General features: G+C 33.2%; 1 protein-coding gene across 1 annotated transcript in view; it reads right to left on the bottom strand.

Annotated features, from left to right (window-relative positions):
* The window catches only part of LOC109835164 (CCA tRNA nucleotidyltransferase, mitochondrial-like), a 31,586-nt gene extending 16,249 nt beyond the window's left edge, over positions 1-15,337 (bottom strand). Inside the window, exons 1-4 of the mRNA XM_020403156.1 lie at positions 15,197-15,337; positions 14,683-14,810; positions 7,785-7,788; positions 7,357-7,465 (exon numbers count right to left, since the gene is read on the bottom strand). Coding sequence (XP_020258745.1) covers positions 7,357-7,465; positions 7,785-7,788; positions 14,683-14,810; positions 15,197-15,337 — 382 coding nt within the window. The remainder of the gene's footprint in view (positions 1-7,356; positions 7,466-7,784; positions 7,789-14,682; positions 14,811-15,196) is intronic.

Below are 15,747 nucleotides of genomic sequence, written 5' to 3' on the forward strand. Positions count from 1 at the left end.
AAATATATCCTATATGATGAACTATATATGCAAGGATATATAAACACAAGGGTAAACAATGTAAACAAGATAGTGGATCATATAAATAATGAGCTATGGACAATGGCGATATAAGATATGAGCATGAATATAAATGAACGCCAAAGCACACTCAAACACACTATATGATCACGGAGTTCGGACCTTCCGTCCTACGTCTCCGCTCCCCACTCCCGGGGAGAAATCCACTATCATAACTGGGTTTTCTACGTTCACCCGAATAACGTTTACACCTCACACTCGGTTTTCTAGCTAACCGAAAACTTTACAATCAACACACTATTGTAATCCCACTCTACACCCACTAAGTGTTGGACCTAGCCGTGTCTCCCTCAAGTGCTCGGTTACAACCTCTCCCTAGGCTCGTCAACTGACGCCACTCCTCTTGGAACGATCCCCGACTCTCACCACACACTCCTCACTCGGTGTACAAGTGTATTACAAAGTGAATCTCACAATAAGGCTCAATACAATAAATGTTTGTTCTCTACTATGGATGAGAACACAATGAAAGCTCACACTCAATTGTTACAACTCTCACCAACCCAAAATATATTATGAATGTAAATATAATAAGCTCAAGTGGGTGTGTGTAACAATGAGATAAAATCAAATCTAACTCAAATAGCAAACTAGCAATAATAAAAATATGAAAATCAATAATAAAATTGCTAGAGAAAAGAGTTAGAAAACTTCTCAATAGATCAAGAGGTAGAAGGAGAATAGTTGGATGCCCAAACACCAATAGATAATCTCCTCAAGCTCTTGTAAAATTGATTTCTCAAACTCAAACTTCCAAATGCTTAAAAGCTTCTTAAACACACTTAAACCAAACTAAAACCCTTGTTAAAACTCTTTTAAACTTGGTTAAAAACTCTCTTAGATGATAGAAAATAGTTATGGCAAAGGGGTATAGGGGGAGCCATATGCAAAGCTGAGTATCTTCCAGAGAGTTTGGCGGTCGACCGCGGGTACTGTAGCACTACGTATCAGTTTTATAAAATCAATAAAAAATAGTAAAACAGTTCCAAAAAATATAAAATTTTGTGTGAAGGTTCTAGACATGTAGAATAACATGTTAGAGAAATAATTTCTAAAAAATCATTTCCCAGTTGAGATAAATAAATGTTTGAACACAGATTTATAGTTTCTGAAAAACTGCTGACATACACAATTTTGTAAAATCAATTGGGCACAGTAAATCAACTCCAAAAATAGTAAAATTTTGAGGAAAGTTTATAAACATGTAGATAAACATGTCAAAGAAAGAATTTCTTGAATAAGACTTCCCATTTATGAAAACTCATCTGTTTTGTAAAACATACACGAACATGTGCACGAACAAAAACATGATTTTGTAAATTCCATTAAACATAACAAATCAATTCCAAACTTGATTAAACCAAATCACAATAATAAATATGAAATATGTAATTTCATATTTGTAAACATGAAAACCCAAAACCATGCATGTATATAAATGTATATAACTATATATATGCATAGAAACCAAAAACTTATGTATATATATATATAACTATTTATATATACGAAGAAACCAATAAGTGTGTGTATAGATATTGAGCTTAAGGTACTTAACACACATGATATAAAATCTAAACTAGATTACCCAAGCTTGATCTTGATCTTCATTATAGCTCAACTTGGTACACATGCGGATGAAGCTTGAACTTGATCTTTAACTTTGAATTGCAAGGCTTCACTCCACTATTCCGCCAACCTTCATTGGATATCATCGTTGTAGCGCATATTCCATCCAACCTCCAACAACGTTGTTTGTCTATAATATATAGGAAAACACAAATACTAGACAAACAACTTTAGTGGTAAATTGTTTGTTAAACATCATCAAAACAAGAAGACCAACAATCTCCCCCTTTTTAATGATGACAAACAATTTACAAAAAGGATATATGCATGAAAGGAAATGAATATATAAATTATAATTCACATGCATATAAACAAGAAAGAATATACTCACAATATTTCTCCCCCTTTGACAACATCAAAAAGGGGAAAACCATATAGATGAAAGAGAGCGAAAGCTCCCCCTACATATGAGCATGGGTGAGTATAAAACAAATATAGGGATTGCTCCCCCTATCAAAATGCCATATGGAGTATATGAAATAAAGATCATGGCAAACATATGTGAGCAAGCATAGATGCTAAAAGCAACTCACATACAAAAGGATAATGAGAACACATATAAATATATAAGTATGAAAAATCATATCAAAGAGTATAAAAACCATGTATAAAAGTAGATTTATGAAATCAAAAGAAAAGGAACATGAGAATCATGCAAAATATTTTCAAATGAAAATCAACCAAATGAAATCATAAATCAAGATTTGAGTCTAAAACCAATGTTTGATCAGTAAAGAAAAATTTTCTTTGTATAACTTGATCAAACCACTCATAGAATACATTATAAGGCACGAATATATGATCCATGAGCACAAACATATAAATATCAACATATAAGTGAAATATAATGAATTTAAGGTAATAAATCAAAACAAACTCTTTGACAAAAGAATTTCAAGAGAGGCAATAATATATCAAGCTCTTAAGCTTGTATCAACCCTTATAAACATTTTGGCACCCGGTGAACAATGTTTGGGAATAAACACCCAATAAATCCGGAGGGTTACATAAATAAAAACCTCTCATCAAAACAAAACCAATAATCATGAAAACAAAAGAATTGATCAAAAAAATATTGTTTTCATATACAAAAATTTCAAAGCATAATTTTCAAAACCAAGAAAAGAAAAATAAAAACACTAAAATTCTTGGTTTAAATATCAAATTTGTTTTGGTACCCAAGAACTCTTGGTACCAAAGGATTTAGGGACATGACCCCTATCAATGAAGCTCAAAGCCCTAGGGTTATGAACCCTCTTGGGCGCATGTTGTGCACGAAAGTGGTCAAAACAAAAATTATATAAATGACCTTTACGATTGCAATTTGTGCAATGAAAAGGTTGAAATAATTTGCGTTGACCAAATGGTTGTGCACGGGAAACATTAGAAACATTTGCAAACATGAATGGTCTTTTAAAATTATTTTGCAAATGTGAAACTCTCTTTACATCAAAACAAAATTTGGCCAAATGACCAAATCGACCACAAAAATCACATTTAAACACATGAACAATAGGTGCATGTGTGTGTACATGTGATGAAGAAACTTGATGAGATGCACAAGAAGGATTAATATTCTTATGTTTTTGTGCATCATAGCAAAACTTAGCTAAATGGCCTTTACGGCCGCAAATAGAACATTTATAAGCTTTGCTATACAAGTGTGCAAAGTGTACGGGTTTAGAAGTTGTAGTACGAGACTTTGCACCCAAGTCCATAAGTTTCTTATTATCTACAATGCATGTTTTAAGGGTTGAATCTAAAGATGATATGCGTTCTTTAACATGATCCAACACATTGTTAGGCATACAAGCATTGGAAATTGAAGTAGATGAAACATGATCATTTTTAAAAGAACTAAACTCATTTCTAATAGTTTTTACTTCTATCATGGCATCATTATTAGCATGAGTTAAGCTAGCAATAGATGAAGACATGTTATTATTTTCCAAACTTATTAACTCATTGTTTTCTTTCAAAATAGCATTCTCTTTAACAACAATATCAAGTTTAGAAGCTAGCGACTCATGATCGGATTTCAAATCTACATGCTTGCTTTTAAGATCAATAAAATTATTATGTAATTTAGTATAGGCATGAGATAATCTTTTATATGCACAAGCGAGTTCATCAATAGATAAATCATTATCAGAATCGGAATCGCTTACTACACAAGAGTTATCCTCTTGTGGCCGAGTGTATGATGCTCCACATGAACTTGAAGAAGAATCCTCCAAAGTTTGTCGGATTGCCTCCAAGTCCCCTTGATGTGCTTCAATAAATTTCCAAAGTTTGTAAGCACTATCAAAATGAACAAATTTGTTAGAAAAGGATGAGTCAAAAGCATTTAGTAAAAATTCTAACAAAAACTTGTTCATTGTAAACATTTTATTATCATGATCGCTCCACTTGGATTTTTCCAATGTGGGCAAAATATAAGCGTAATCAATAACTTTCCATAAGTCGATATTTCTAGATTCAACAAATAGTTTAAATCTAGAAGCCCATTGAGCATAGGGAAAATTAATGAATTTAGGAGCAACATTTGATTCATAGCCTAAACAAAATACATTTATATTCATGATATATATGTGAATATATGCAAGAAAGACGAAAGTAATCATAACTAGATTAGCACAAATAAGATAACTTGGATCTTTAACTCAAGGCGATTAGACCTTAAATCAAAGAGCACCAAGCTCTGATACCAATTGTTAGACCCTAGAGGGGGGGTGATTAGAGTCTTATGCTTAATCCGATTAAATGCCAATTAAAATTAATTAATGAGTTATCCTAGCAAGTATGAAATACAACAATATATATGAACTAGGATAAGCAATATGAACAACAAGATATATCCTAACAAAGAGATATAGGCAATGTATATGCAAGGATATAAAAACTAACACAAAGGTGATATAATTAAACGACAAATGTGATAGTGCAAAATAAACAATGCAAACACACAATATGATCACGGAGTTCGGACCTTCCGTCCTACGTCTCCGCTCCCCACTCTCGGGGAAAAATCCACTATCACAACCGGGTTTTCTACGTTCACCCGAATAACGTTTACACTTCACACTCAGTTTTCTAGCTAACCGAAAACTTTACAATCACCACTCTTGCAATCCCACTCTACACCATCTCAAGTGTTGAACTAGACGTGTCTCCCTCAAGTGCTCGGTTACAACCTCTCCCTAGGTTAGTCAACCGACGCCACTCCTCTTGAGACGATCCCCGACTCTCGCCACACACTTCTCTCGGTGTACAAGTGTATTACAAAGTGAATATCACAATAAGGCTCAATACAATAAATGTTTATTCTCTACTATGGATGAGAACATAATGAAAGCTCACACTCAATTGTTACAACTCTCACCAACCCAAAATATATTATGAATGTAAATACAATAAGCTCAAGTGGGTGTGTGTAACAATGAGATAAAATCAAATCTAACTCAAATAGCAAACTAGCAATAATAAGAATATGAAAATCAATAATAAAATTGCTAGAGAAAAGAGTTAGAAAACTTCTCAATAGATCAAGAGGTAGAAGGAGAATAGTTGGATGCCCAAACACCAATAGATAATCTCCTCAAGCTCTTGTGAAATTGATTTCTCAAACTCAAACTTCTAAATGCTTAAAAGCTTCTTAAACACACTTAAACCAAACTAAAACCCTTGTTAAAACTCTTTTAAACTTGGTTAAAAACTCTCTTAGATGATAGAAAATAGTTATGGCAAAGGGGTATATATAGGCTTGAAGAAACCAACCCCAAAAACCCCAAAAAAACCATTAAAAACAAAAATCAGCAACGCGGTCGACCGTGGCGGTCGACCGCGGGTACTGTAGCAATGTGTATCAGTTTTATAAAATCAATAAAAATAGTAAAACAGCTCCAAAAAATATGAAATTTTGTGTGAAGGTTCTAAACATGTAGAATAACATGTTAGAGAAAGAATTTCTAAAAAATCATTTCCCAGTTGATAGAAATAAATGTTTGAACACAAGTTTACAGTTTCTGAAAAACTGCTGACATATACGATTTTGTAAAATCAATTGGGCATAGTAAATCAACTCCAAAAATAGTAAAATTTTGAGGAAAGTTTCTAAACATGTAGATAAACATGTCAAAGAAAGAATTTCTTGAATATCACTTCCCATTTATGAAAACTCATCTATTTTGTAAAACATGCACGAACATGTGCACGAACAAAAACATGATTTTGTAAATTCCATTAAACATAACAAATCAATTCCAAACTTGATGAAACTTTGCGAAATGTTTGTAAACATAAAAACAAACATGTTAGAAAAAGAATTTCTCAAATTGAATTTCTATTTGTGAAAACTCATGTATTTTGCAAGTGTGTCCAAAGCATGAAAACTCAAAACCATGCATGTATATATATAACTATATATATACATAGAAACCAAATACGTGTGTGTATATGATATTAAGCTTAAGGTACTTAACACACATAATATAAAATCTAAACTAGATTACCCAAGCTTGATCTTGATTTTCATTGTAGCTCAACTTGGTACACATGCGGATGAAGCTTGAACTTGATCTTTAACTTTGAATTGCAAGGCTTCACTCCACTATTCCGTCAACCTCCATTGGATATCATCGTTGTAGCGCATATTCCATCCAACCTCCAACAACGTTGTTTGTCTACAATATATAGGAAAACACAAATACTAGACGAACAACATTAGTGGTAAATTATTTGTTAAACATCATCAAAACAAGAAGACCAACAGCATAGTTTATGCAATGGACAAATAGAGTTTCACTAGTAGAAAAATAAACAAACTAGACAGAAAAAACCATCTAGGTTGCACAGAAATCCGTCTAGGTATAGCAACCTAGAAGGAAATCTATCTAGAAAAGTCCATCTAGGAAAATTCCATCTAGTTTAGGTCAACCTAGACGAAATTCTGTCTAGGTTGATTTAACTAGACGGAAAGCAACCTAGACGGAACATCTATCTAGGAAGCAACCTAGACGGAATTACCGTCTAGGTTGCTTCATAGATAAAAAATCCGTCTAGGATGCAATCTAGGTGGAAATTTTGTCTAGGTTGGTTCCTAGCCGGATTTTCCATCTAGGAAGTAACCTAGATGGCAGTTCCGTCTAGGATGAGCATCCTAGATGAAATTTTAGTCTAAGATGCTACAACTCTTTTTTTCTATTTTTTGCAGAATCTACTTTGTACGGCATATTGTATCACCTGTATATGTGCACAATATTACACAACACCAAATCATATTCTTATTCAACACAATCTAATTATATTCCAATATCAAATCCAATTATATTCAAATAATACATTCATCAAAATACACAATATTGCATAACACCAAATCATATTCATATCCAACATAATCTAATTATATTCCAATATCAAATTCAATCACATTCAAATAATACATTGACCAAAATACTAGAGCAATACATTTAGACCTCTATTGTTTTCTCTAACATTGAATGATCAGAAGACAAAGTTATTAGACACAAAACCTTCAAACAGAAGTTACCTAGGTAATCAAAGAACTATAAAAACCACACAAAAAGTATGTTGGACCTGTTCAAAATCCATTAGGTAACAAATCCTTTGGAGATATGAGAAAATTACTTGTTGCACCATTGACAAGAATGTCAAGCTTCCGGAAGTGCTTAACTGTTGTTCCCAAAACTCTAGCAGTATCTTCCTGTTTTCGAACATCACCTTCAAGACCAGTAGCCTAAGTAACATAATAAGGGAAAAAAATTATTGACAGGTATTAAGAGAGAATCCAATTAAAATACTAACTACAAATATAATTTTTGATATACCAAAAGAGGAAAGTAGTAAAGAACATTGATAGCCTCAAAAGAAGAAAAACAAAGTGAACCAACTTACAACATTATGAAAAAAAAATAATACCTTTACAAAGGAAAAGATGATTCAACCCTAAATTCTTTTTCTGAAGACTAGCTTCTCAAAACTCCAATCTCTATCAAACTTTCCACCTATCATCCATCTGAAATTTTCTTCAACATAAATTATGCACTCAGACTCACCTCCCTGACAACGCACAAGTATCCATGTCTAAAACATTATGATCTCAAGAATTTTTGTACTTTTAAATTATCATTCATATAATGCCTCCTAATCTTATAGTTATTGTTATACCCTAGAGGGGGTGATTAGGGTCTTATGCTAATCTAATCCGATTTTATGCCAATTAAAATTATATTGATTAATTTGTTCTTGCAAGAATGATATGAGATAGAAATGAGCAAGAAAGATATGAATAGCCACAAATAAAATATACGCTAAGCAAAACACAAACACAATCAAATGATCACGGAGTTCGGATCTTCCGTCTTACGTCTCCGCTCCCCACTCCCGGGGAGAAATTCACTAATACAACCGGGTTTTCTATGCTTACCCGAACAACGTTTACACCTCACACTCGGTTTTCTAGCTAACCGAAAACTTTACAATCACCACTCTTACAATCCCACTCTACACCCTCTCAAGTGTTGAACTAGACGTGTCTCCCTCAAGTGCTTAGATACAACCCCTTCCTAGGTTCGTCAACCGACGACACTCCTCTTGGGACGATCCCCGACTCTCGCCACACACTTCTCTCGGTGTACAAGTGTATTACAAAGTGATCCTCACAATAAGCACAATTACAATAAATGATTGTCCTCTAATATGGATGAGAATGAGAAGATATTGAAGATGAACTCCTCAACAGATGATGCAAGCTCCTCTTTGTAAAAGCAAACCCCAAAAAAACAAACTAAACAAACTGTAAAACCCTCTTACACTTGTTTGAAACTTTCTCTAATTGTTACTGGTAGAAGAGGGGTTGAGGGGCTTTTATAGGAAGAGAAACCAACAGCCAACACCCCAAACAAAACAACAAAAATCCCAGAAAATCAGGAATACGATTCTGTACTAAAAATAGCCGTTGGGCTATCGACGGTCGACCGTAAAATTCTCGCGGTCGACCGCGAGGCACTTTTGAACCTCAGAAAACTTCCAGAGAGTTTGACGGTCGACCGTGGCGGTCGACCGTAGAAATTTTCAGCTAAACGGTCGACCGTGGTGGTCGACCGCGAAAGTTTCTGCTGCATCCTGAGGGAAAAACAAAGGCACGGTCGACCGTGGCAGTCGACCGTGAACTGATATATGAAATTTTCAGGTTTAAAAACAGTTTGCTGATTTTAAAACACTGTTTAAAAATATCAAATAAATTCAGAAAAATGTAAAACTTTGAAGAATGATTGCAGACATGACAATAAACATGCTAAACCAATAAATGTGTATGTGTATATTATATTGAGCTTAAGATATTAACACACATAATATAAACTCCTAAACTAAATTACCCAAGCTTGATGAAGGTCTTTAATGAGCTCAACTTGATACACTTGCGGATGAAGCTTAAACTTGGATCTTCAACTTGAATTGTACATAGCTTCACCTACTATTCCGCCAACCTCCATTGGATATTATCGTTGAAGTGCAATCCATCCAACCTCCAGCATATTGTTTGTCTATAATAAATAACAAAACATAAATACTAGACAAATAATATTAGATGTAAATTATTTGTTAAATCATCATCAAAATAAGAAGGCCAACAATCTCCCATTTTTGATGATGACAAACAATTTACAAAAATAATATATGCATGAAAGAAAATGAATATACAATATTGTAATTATCATGCATATAAACAAAAAGAATATACTCACAATATTTCTCCCCCTTTGACAACATCAAAAAGAGGAAAACCCATTTAGATGAAAGACAGCGAAAGCTCCCCCTACATATGAGCATGGGTGAGTATAAAACAAATATAGGGATTTTTTCCCCCTATCAAAATGCCTTATGAATGTATAAAATGAATGCTAAGGCATACATATGTGAGAAAGCATAGATTAAAAACATGTTAAACATAACTCACATACAAAAAAAGATAATGAGAACACATATAAATATAAAAGAAGTGTCTCATTATACAATTTTAAAAACCATATAAAAGAATAGATTTATGAAAACAAAAGAAGAGAAACATGAAAATCATGCAAAAAGTTTTCAAATGAAAACAAATCAACCAAAAGAAATCATAAATCAAAGTTTAAATCCAAAAACGATGTTTGATCAATCAAGAGACTTTTCTTTGTGGGATTTGATCAAACCACATATGGAATACATTATAAGGCACGAATAGATGATCCATAAGCACAAACACATAAATATCATCATATAAGTGAAATATAATAAATTCAAAGCAATAATTCAAAACAAAAACTTTGATAAAAGAATTTCAAGAGAGGCAATAATGTATCAAGCTCTTAAGCTTGTTCCAACTCATATAATCATTCTAGTATCCGGTAAACATGATTTGGGAATAAACACCCAATAAACTCGGAGGGTTATATAAACACAAACCTCTCAACAAAAATCAAAACTAGTAATCATGAAAACAAAAGAATTGATCAATAAAAATAGTTTTCATAAAAGTTTAAAATACATTTTTCAAAACCAAGAAAAAGAAAAATAAAAGTACTAAAATTCTTGGCTTAAATTATTTTGGCACCCAAGTATTCTTGGTGCCGGTTTGTTTAGGGATATAACCCCTATCATTAAAGCTCAAAGTCCTAGGGTTATGAACCCGTTTGGGCACATATGGTGCACTAGCACGGTCAAAATAAAAATTATACACATGACCTTTCCGATTGCAATAGGTGTAATGAAGAGGTTTAAATGATTTGTGTTGATCAAGTGGGCGTGCACGGGAATCATTTGCAAATAAAGATTTTTCTTTTAAATTATATCGCAAATGAGAAACATTTTTAAACAAAGGTGGTTTACTTGAGAAATTTAGATTTTTCTTTTAAATTATATCGCAAATGAGAAACATTTTTAAACAAAGGTGGTTTACTTGAGAAATTTGGCAAGTTTGAATATTTTTTCAAATAAATGAGAAACATTTTTAAACAAAGGTGGTTTACTTGAGAAATTTGGCAAGTTTGAATATTTTTTCAAATAATAACAAAACTTCGTCAAATGGCCAAATCTACCACAAACATCACATTTTAAAACATATGGTCTACTAAAAACATTTGGCAAACTTAAATTCTTTTTCAAATCAAAGCAAAACTTTGCCAAATGGCCAAAACGACCACAAAGATCACAATGATACACATGAGCATGCTTATGATGAATAATAGGTGCATGTGTGTGTACATGTGATGAAGAGACTTGATGAGATGCACAAGAAGCATTGACATTTTTATATTTGTGTGCATCATAGCAAAATTTAGCTAAATGGCCTTTACGACCATAAATAGTGCATTTATAAACTTTGCTATATATGTGTGCATAATGAGTGGATGATTTAGACTTAGATTTGGCACACATTGTGTGCATAATGAGTGGATGATTTAGACTTAGATTTGGCACACATATTCATAAGCTTCTTATGATTATCAATGCATGAAGTTAATGGCACACATATTCATAAGCTTCTTATGATTATCAATGCATGAAGTTAATGTTGAATCTAAAGATGATATACTATTTTTGACAAGATTCAACTCAACATTAGACACGACATCATTGATAATAGAAGTAGAGCATGTATGGTTATCAAATTCATTTCTAATGCATTCTACTTCTAGCATGGCATCTTTATTTGCATGAGTTAAACTAGCAATAGATGAGCTCAAATTTTTATTTTCCAAATTCAATATATCATTATTTTCTTTAAGTGTAACATTTTCTTTAGCAATGATATCAAATTTGGAACCTAGCAACTCATGATCGGATTTTAATTCTACATGCTTGCTTTTAAGATCAATAAAATTATTTTACAATTTATTATAGGCATGAGATAATCTTTCATACGCACAAGCGAGTTCATCAATAGATAAATCATTATCGAAATCGCTTACTACACAAGAGTTATCCTCTTGTGGCCGTGTGCATGATGCTCCATATGAACTTGAAGAAGAATCCTCCAAAGCTTGTCGGATTACCTCCAAGTCCCATTGATGTGCTTCAATAAATTTTCAAAGTTTGTAAGCACTATCAAAATGAACAAATTTGTTAGAAAATGATGAGTCAAAAGCATTAAGCAAAAATTCTAACAAAAGCTTATTCATTGTAAACATTTTATTATCATGATTGCTCCACTTGGATATCTCCAAAGTGGGCACAATATAAGCATAATCAATAACTTCCCATAAGTTGATATTTCTAGATTCAACAAATAGTTTAAATTTAGAAGCTCATTGTGCATAGGAAAAATTAATGAATTTAGGAGCAACATTTGATTCATAGCCTAAACGAAATACATTTATATTCATGATATATATGTGAATATATACAAGCAAGACAAATGTAATCATAACTAGATTAGCACAAATAAGATAACTTGGATCTTTAACTCAAGGCGATTAGTCCTTAAATTCAAAGAGCACCAAGCTCTGATACCAATTGTTAGACCCTAGAGGGGGGTGATTAGGGTCTTATGCTAATCTAATCCGATTTTATGCTAATTAAAATTATATTGATTAATTTGTTCTTGCAAGAATGATATGAGATAGAAATGAGCAAGAAAGATATGAATAGCCACAAATAAAATATACGCTAAGCAAAACACAAACACAATCAAATGATCACGGAGTTCGGATCTTCTAGCCACAAATAAAATATACGCTAAGCAAAACACAAACACAATCAAATGATCACGGAGTTCGGATCTTCAGTCTTACGTCTCCGCTCCCCACTCCCGGGGAGAAATTCACTAACACAACTGGGTTTTCTACGCTTACCCGAACAACGTTTACACCTCACACTCGGTTTTCTAGCTAACCGAAAACTTTACAATCACCACTCTTACAATCCCACTCTACACCGTCTCAAGTGTTGAACTAGACGTGTCTCCCTCAAGTGCTCAGATACAACCCCTTCCTAGATTCGTCAACCGACAACACTCCTCTTGGGACGATCCCCGACTCTCGCCACACACTTCTCTCGGTGTACAAGTGTATTACAAAGTGATCCTCACAATAAGCACAATTACAATAAATGATTGTCCTCTAATATGGATGAGAATATAATGAAAGCTCACACTTAATTGTTACAACCCCACAACCCAAATTATACTATGAATGTAAATACAATAAGCTCAATGTGGGTGAGTATAAACAATGAGTAAAATCAAATCTAAATCAAATAGCAAACTAGCAATAATAAGAATATAAAAATCAATAATAATATTGCTAGAGAAAAGAGTTAGAAAACTTCTCTATAAACACAAAGAGAGGATGAGAAGATATTAAAGATGAACTCCTCAACAGATGATGTAAGCTCCTCTTTGTAAAAGTAAACCCTAAAAAAACAAACTAAACAAACTGTAAAACCCTCTTACACTTGTTTGAAACTTTCTCTAATTGTTACTGGTAGAAGAGGGGTTGAGGGGCTTTTATAGGAAGAGAAACCAACAGCCAACACCCCAAACAAAACAACAAAAAATAGCCGTTGGGCTATCGACGGTCGACCGTGAAATTCTCGCGGTCAACCGCGAGGCACTTTTGAACCTCAGAAAACTTCCAGAGAGTTCGACGGTCGACCGTGGCGGTCGACCGTACCGCGAGGCACTTTTGAACCTCAGAAAACTTCCAGAGAGTTCGACGGTCGACCGTGGCGGTCGACCGTAGGAATTTTCAGCTAAACGGTCAACCGTGGTGGTCGACCGTGAAAGTTTCTGCTGCATCCTGAGGGAAAAACAAAGGTGCGGTCGACCGTGGCAGTCGACCGTGAACTGATATATGAAATTTTCAGGTTTAAAAACAGTTTGCTGATTTTAAAACACTGTTTAAAAATATCAAATAAATTTAGAAAAATGTAAAACTTTGGAGAATGATTGTAGACATGATAATAAACATGCTACAAAGACTGGTTTGAAAAAAAGACTTTCCAAATGTAAAATATCATTATTTTTTTAAGGAGGTCCAAAACATAGAAATTTAAACATATGGATTTCGACATTTTGCCTGAACTATATTTTGAAACTTTACAAAATGATTTTATAGACTTGAAGAAATATGTAAGCTATTGTTATGAAGTTTATAAATAATGAATATAGTATTTTATCAAAATACACATATAATGCACTAAAACATGATTTCATTGAACTAAATAAAATTGATATTGATGAAATCATATATATGCATATAAGTATGAAACTAAAATATGTTTTCTAATTATATTTAATTGTTTCATAGTAAAACTTGAAAACTATCAAACCAAAACATATATGTATATATATATATAACTATATATATACATGGAAACCAATAAATGTGTGTGTGTATATTATATTGAGCTTAAGGTATTAACACACATAATATAAACTCCTAAACTAAATTACCCAAGCTTGATGAAGGTCTTCAATGAGCTCAACTTGGTACACTTGCGGACGAAGCTTGAACTTTGATCTTCAACTTGAATTGTACATAGCTTCACCTACTATTCCGCCAACCTCCATTGGATATTATCGTTGAAGCGCAATCCATCCAACCTCCAACATATTGTTTGTCTACAATAAATAACAAAACACAAACACTAGACAAACAATATTAGATGTAAATTGTTTATTAAATCATCATCAAAATAAGAAGGCCAACAGGTATAACTTTTATTGCTACTAGCATGCACTTTTAGAAAAATAGCAGGTTTCAAATATTACTTTTGTTTTATCTGACAACTTAATATTATGTAACAAGTACAAATCATGCAATAATTCCTTTCTCTATTAAGCTACTTCCAGTTCGTAGATAAATATCCACACAAAGTGCAAAATGTAGAAGTATGACAAACTAACAGCAGGTGATGCTTATTTTGAAATGTAACTCTTATAGTATGATGAAAAAACACCATTGCATTTACCATCGAATAACAGTCACGCCATGTCGTTTTTCACCAACATGTAGGTACTCATTGACTTTGTCACAAAACTCTCTACCCAACATGTTGTCCAATACAAAATCGATATCGTTGTAGTCTTTCCCCAAAACCTGTCACATGCAACACGAAATAATCTTCATAAAACAAAAACCTCGCTAATAAATCTCCAAACAAACTACTAATATTATCCTAGAAAAACAATTAATTGAAGTTATTTTTTAGCTTGGTTTTACAAGTGAAAATTTACAGCCTTTACTTGAATTCAGACTATATATATTTTAGGGTAACCAAAGAATAATTTTAAATTTTTTTACGTACAATGTCGATATCATAGTAATCTTTATGCAAAATGTGCACAATTGAAACATGAAATAATCTTCAGAGGAAAAAAATAGAGTAATGAAATAGTTTTGATTCAAGTGAAATCGACTGATCTGCTCGAGTTGAAACTGTATATAATCAAGACTAGAACATTGAAAATAAGACTAAATTTGACCTTATCATGAACCCAGCCCCCAGTGACATGAAGCCGAATCTCCAACTCAAAGTGCTTCACAACATAGAGCAGATGCTTGACGATCTTCTCCTCCTTCTTCGTGAGATCGATCTTCTCCTTCACCATCACAGAACCCGCCATGATTCTACTCATCTTGCCGCTGATGTTGACACCAACGTAGCAGTTAAGTGTTTTTTAGGGGGGACGAGATCTTAGGGAGAGGGGAGAGGGGGCGGCGAGGGTTATAAGGTTAGGGTTTTTTCATGGGACCCACCAACCTAGACGGAATTTCCATCTAAGTTGCATCCTAGATAGAAATTCTGTCTAGGATAGTGGACCCCTCTTTTTTTAAAATTAAAAAAGGTACCGTCTAGTTTGGTAACCTAGACAGAATTTTCTGTCTAGATTGCCTCAAACTAGACGGAGCAAACTAGGTGAAATTTTTTCCATCTAGTTTGCATCAAACTAGACGAAAAAAAATTCTGTCTAGTTTACTCTGTCTAGTTTACTTATTTTTCTACTAGTGTATTATTAAAAAAATAATTAAAAAC

The sequence above is a fragment of the Asparagus officinalis genome, chromosome 1, assembly GCF_001876935.1.
Source record: "Asparagus officinalis chromosome 1, Aspof.V1, whole genome shotgun sequence".
Classification (NCBI taxonomy): domain Eukaryota; kingdom Viridiplantae; phylum Streptophyta; class Magnoliopsida; order Asparagales; family Asparagaceae; genus Asparagus; species Asparagus officinalis.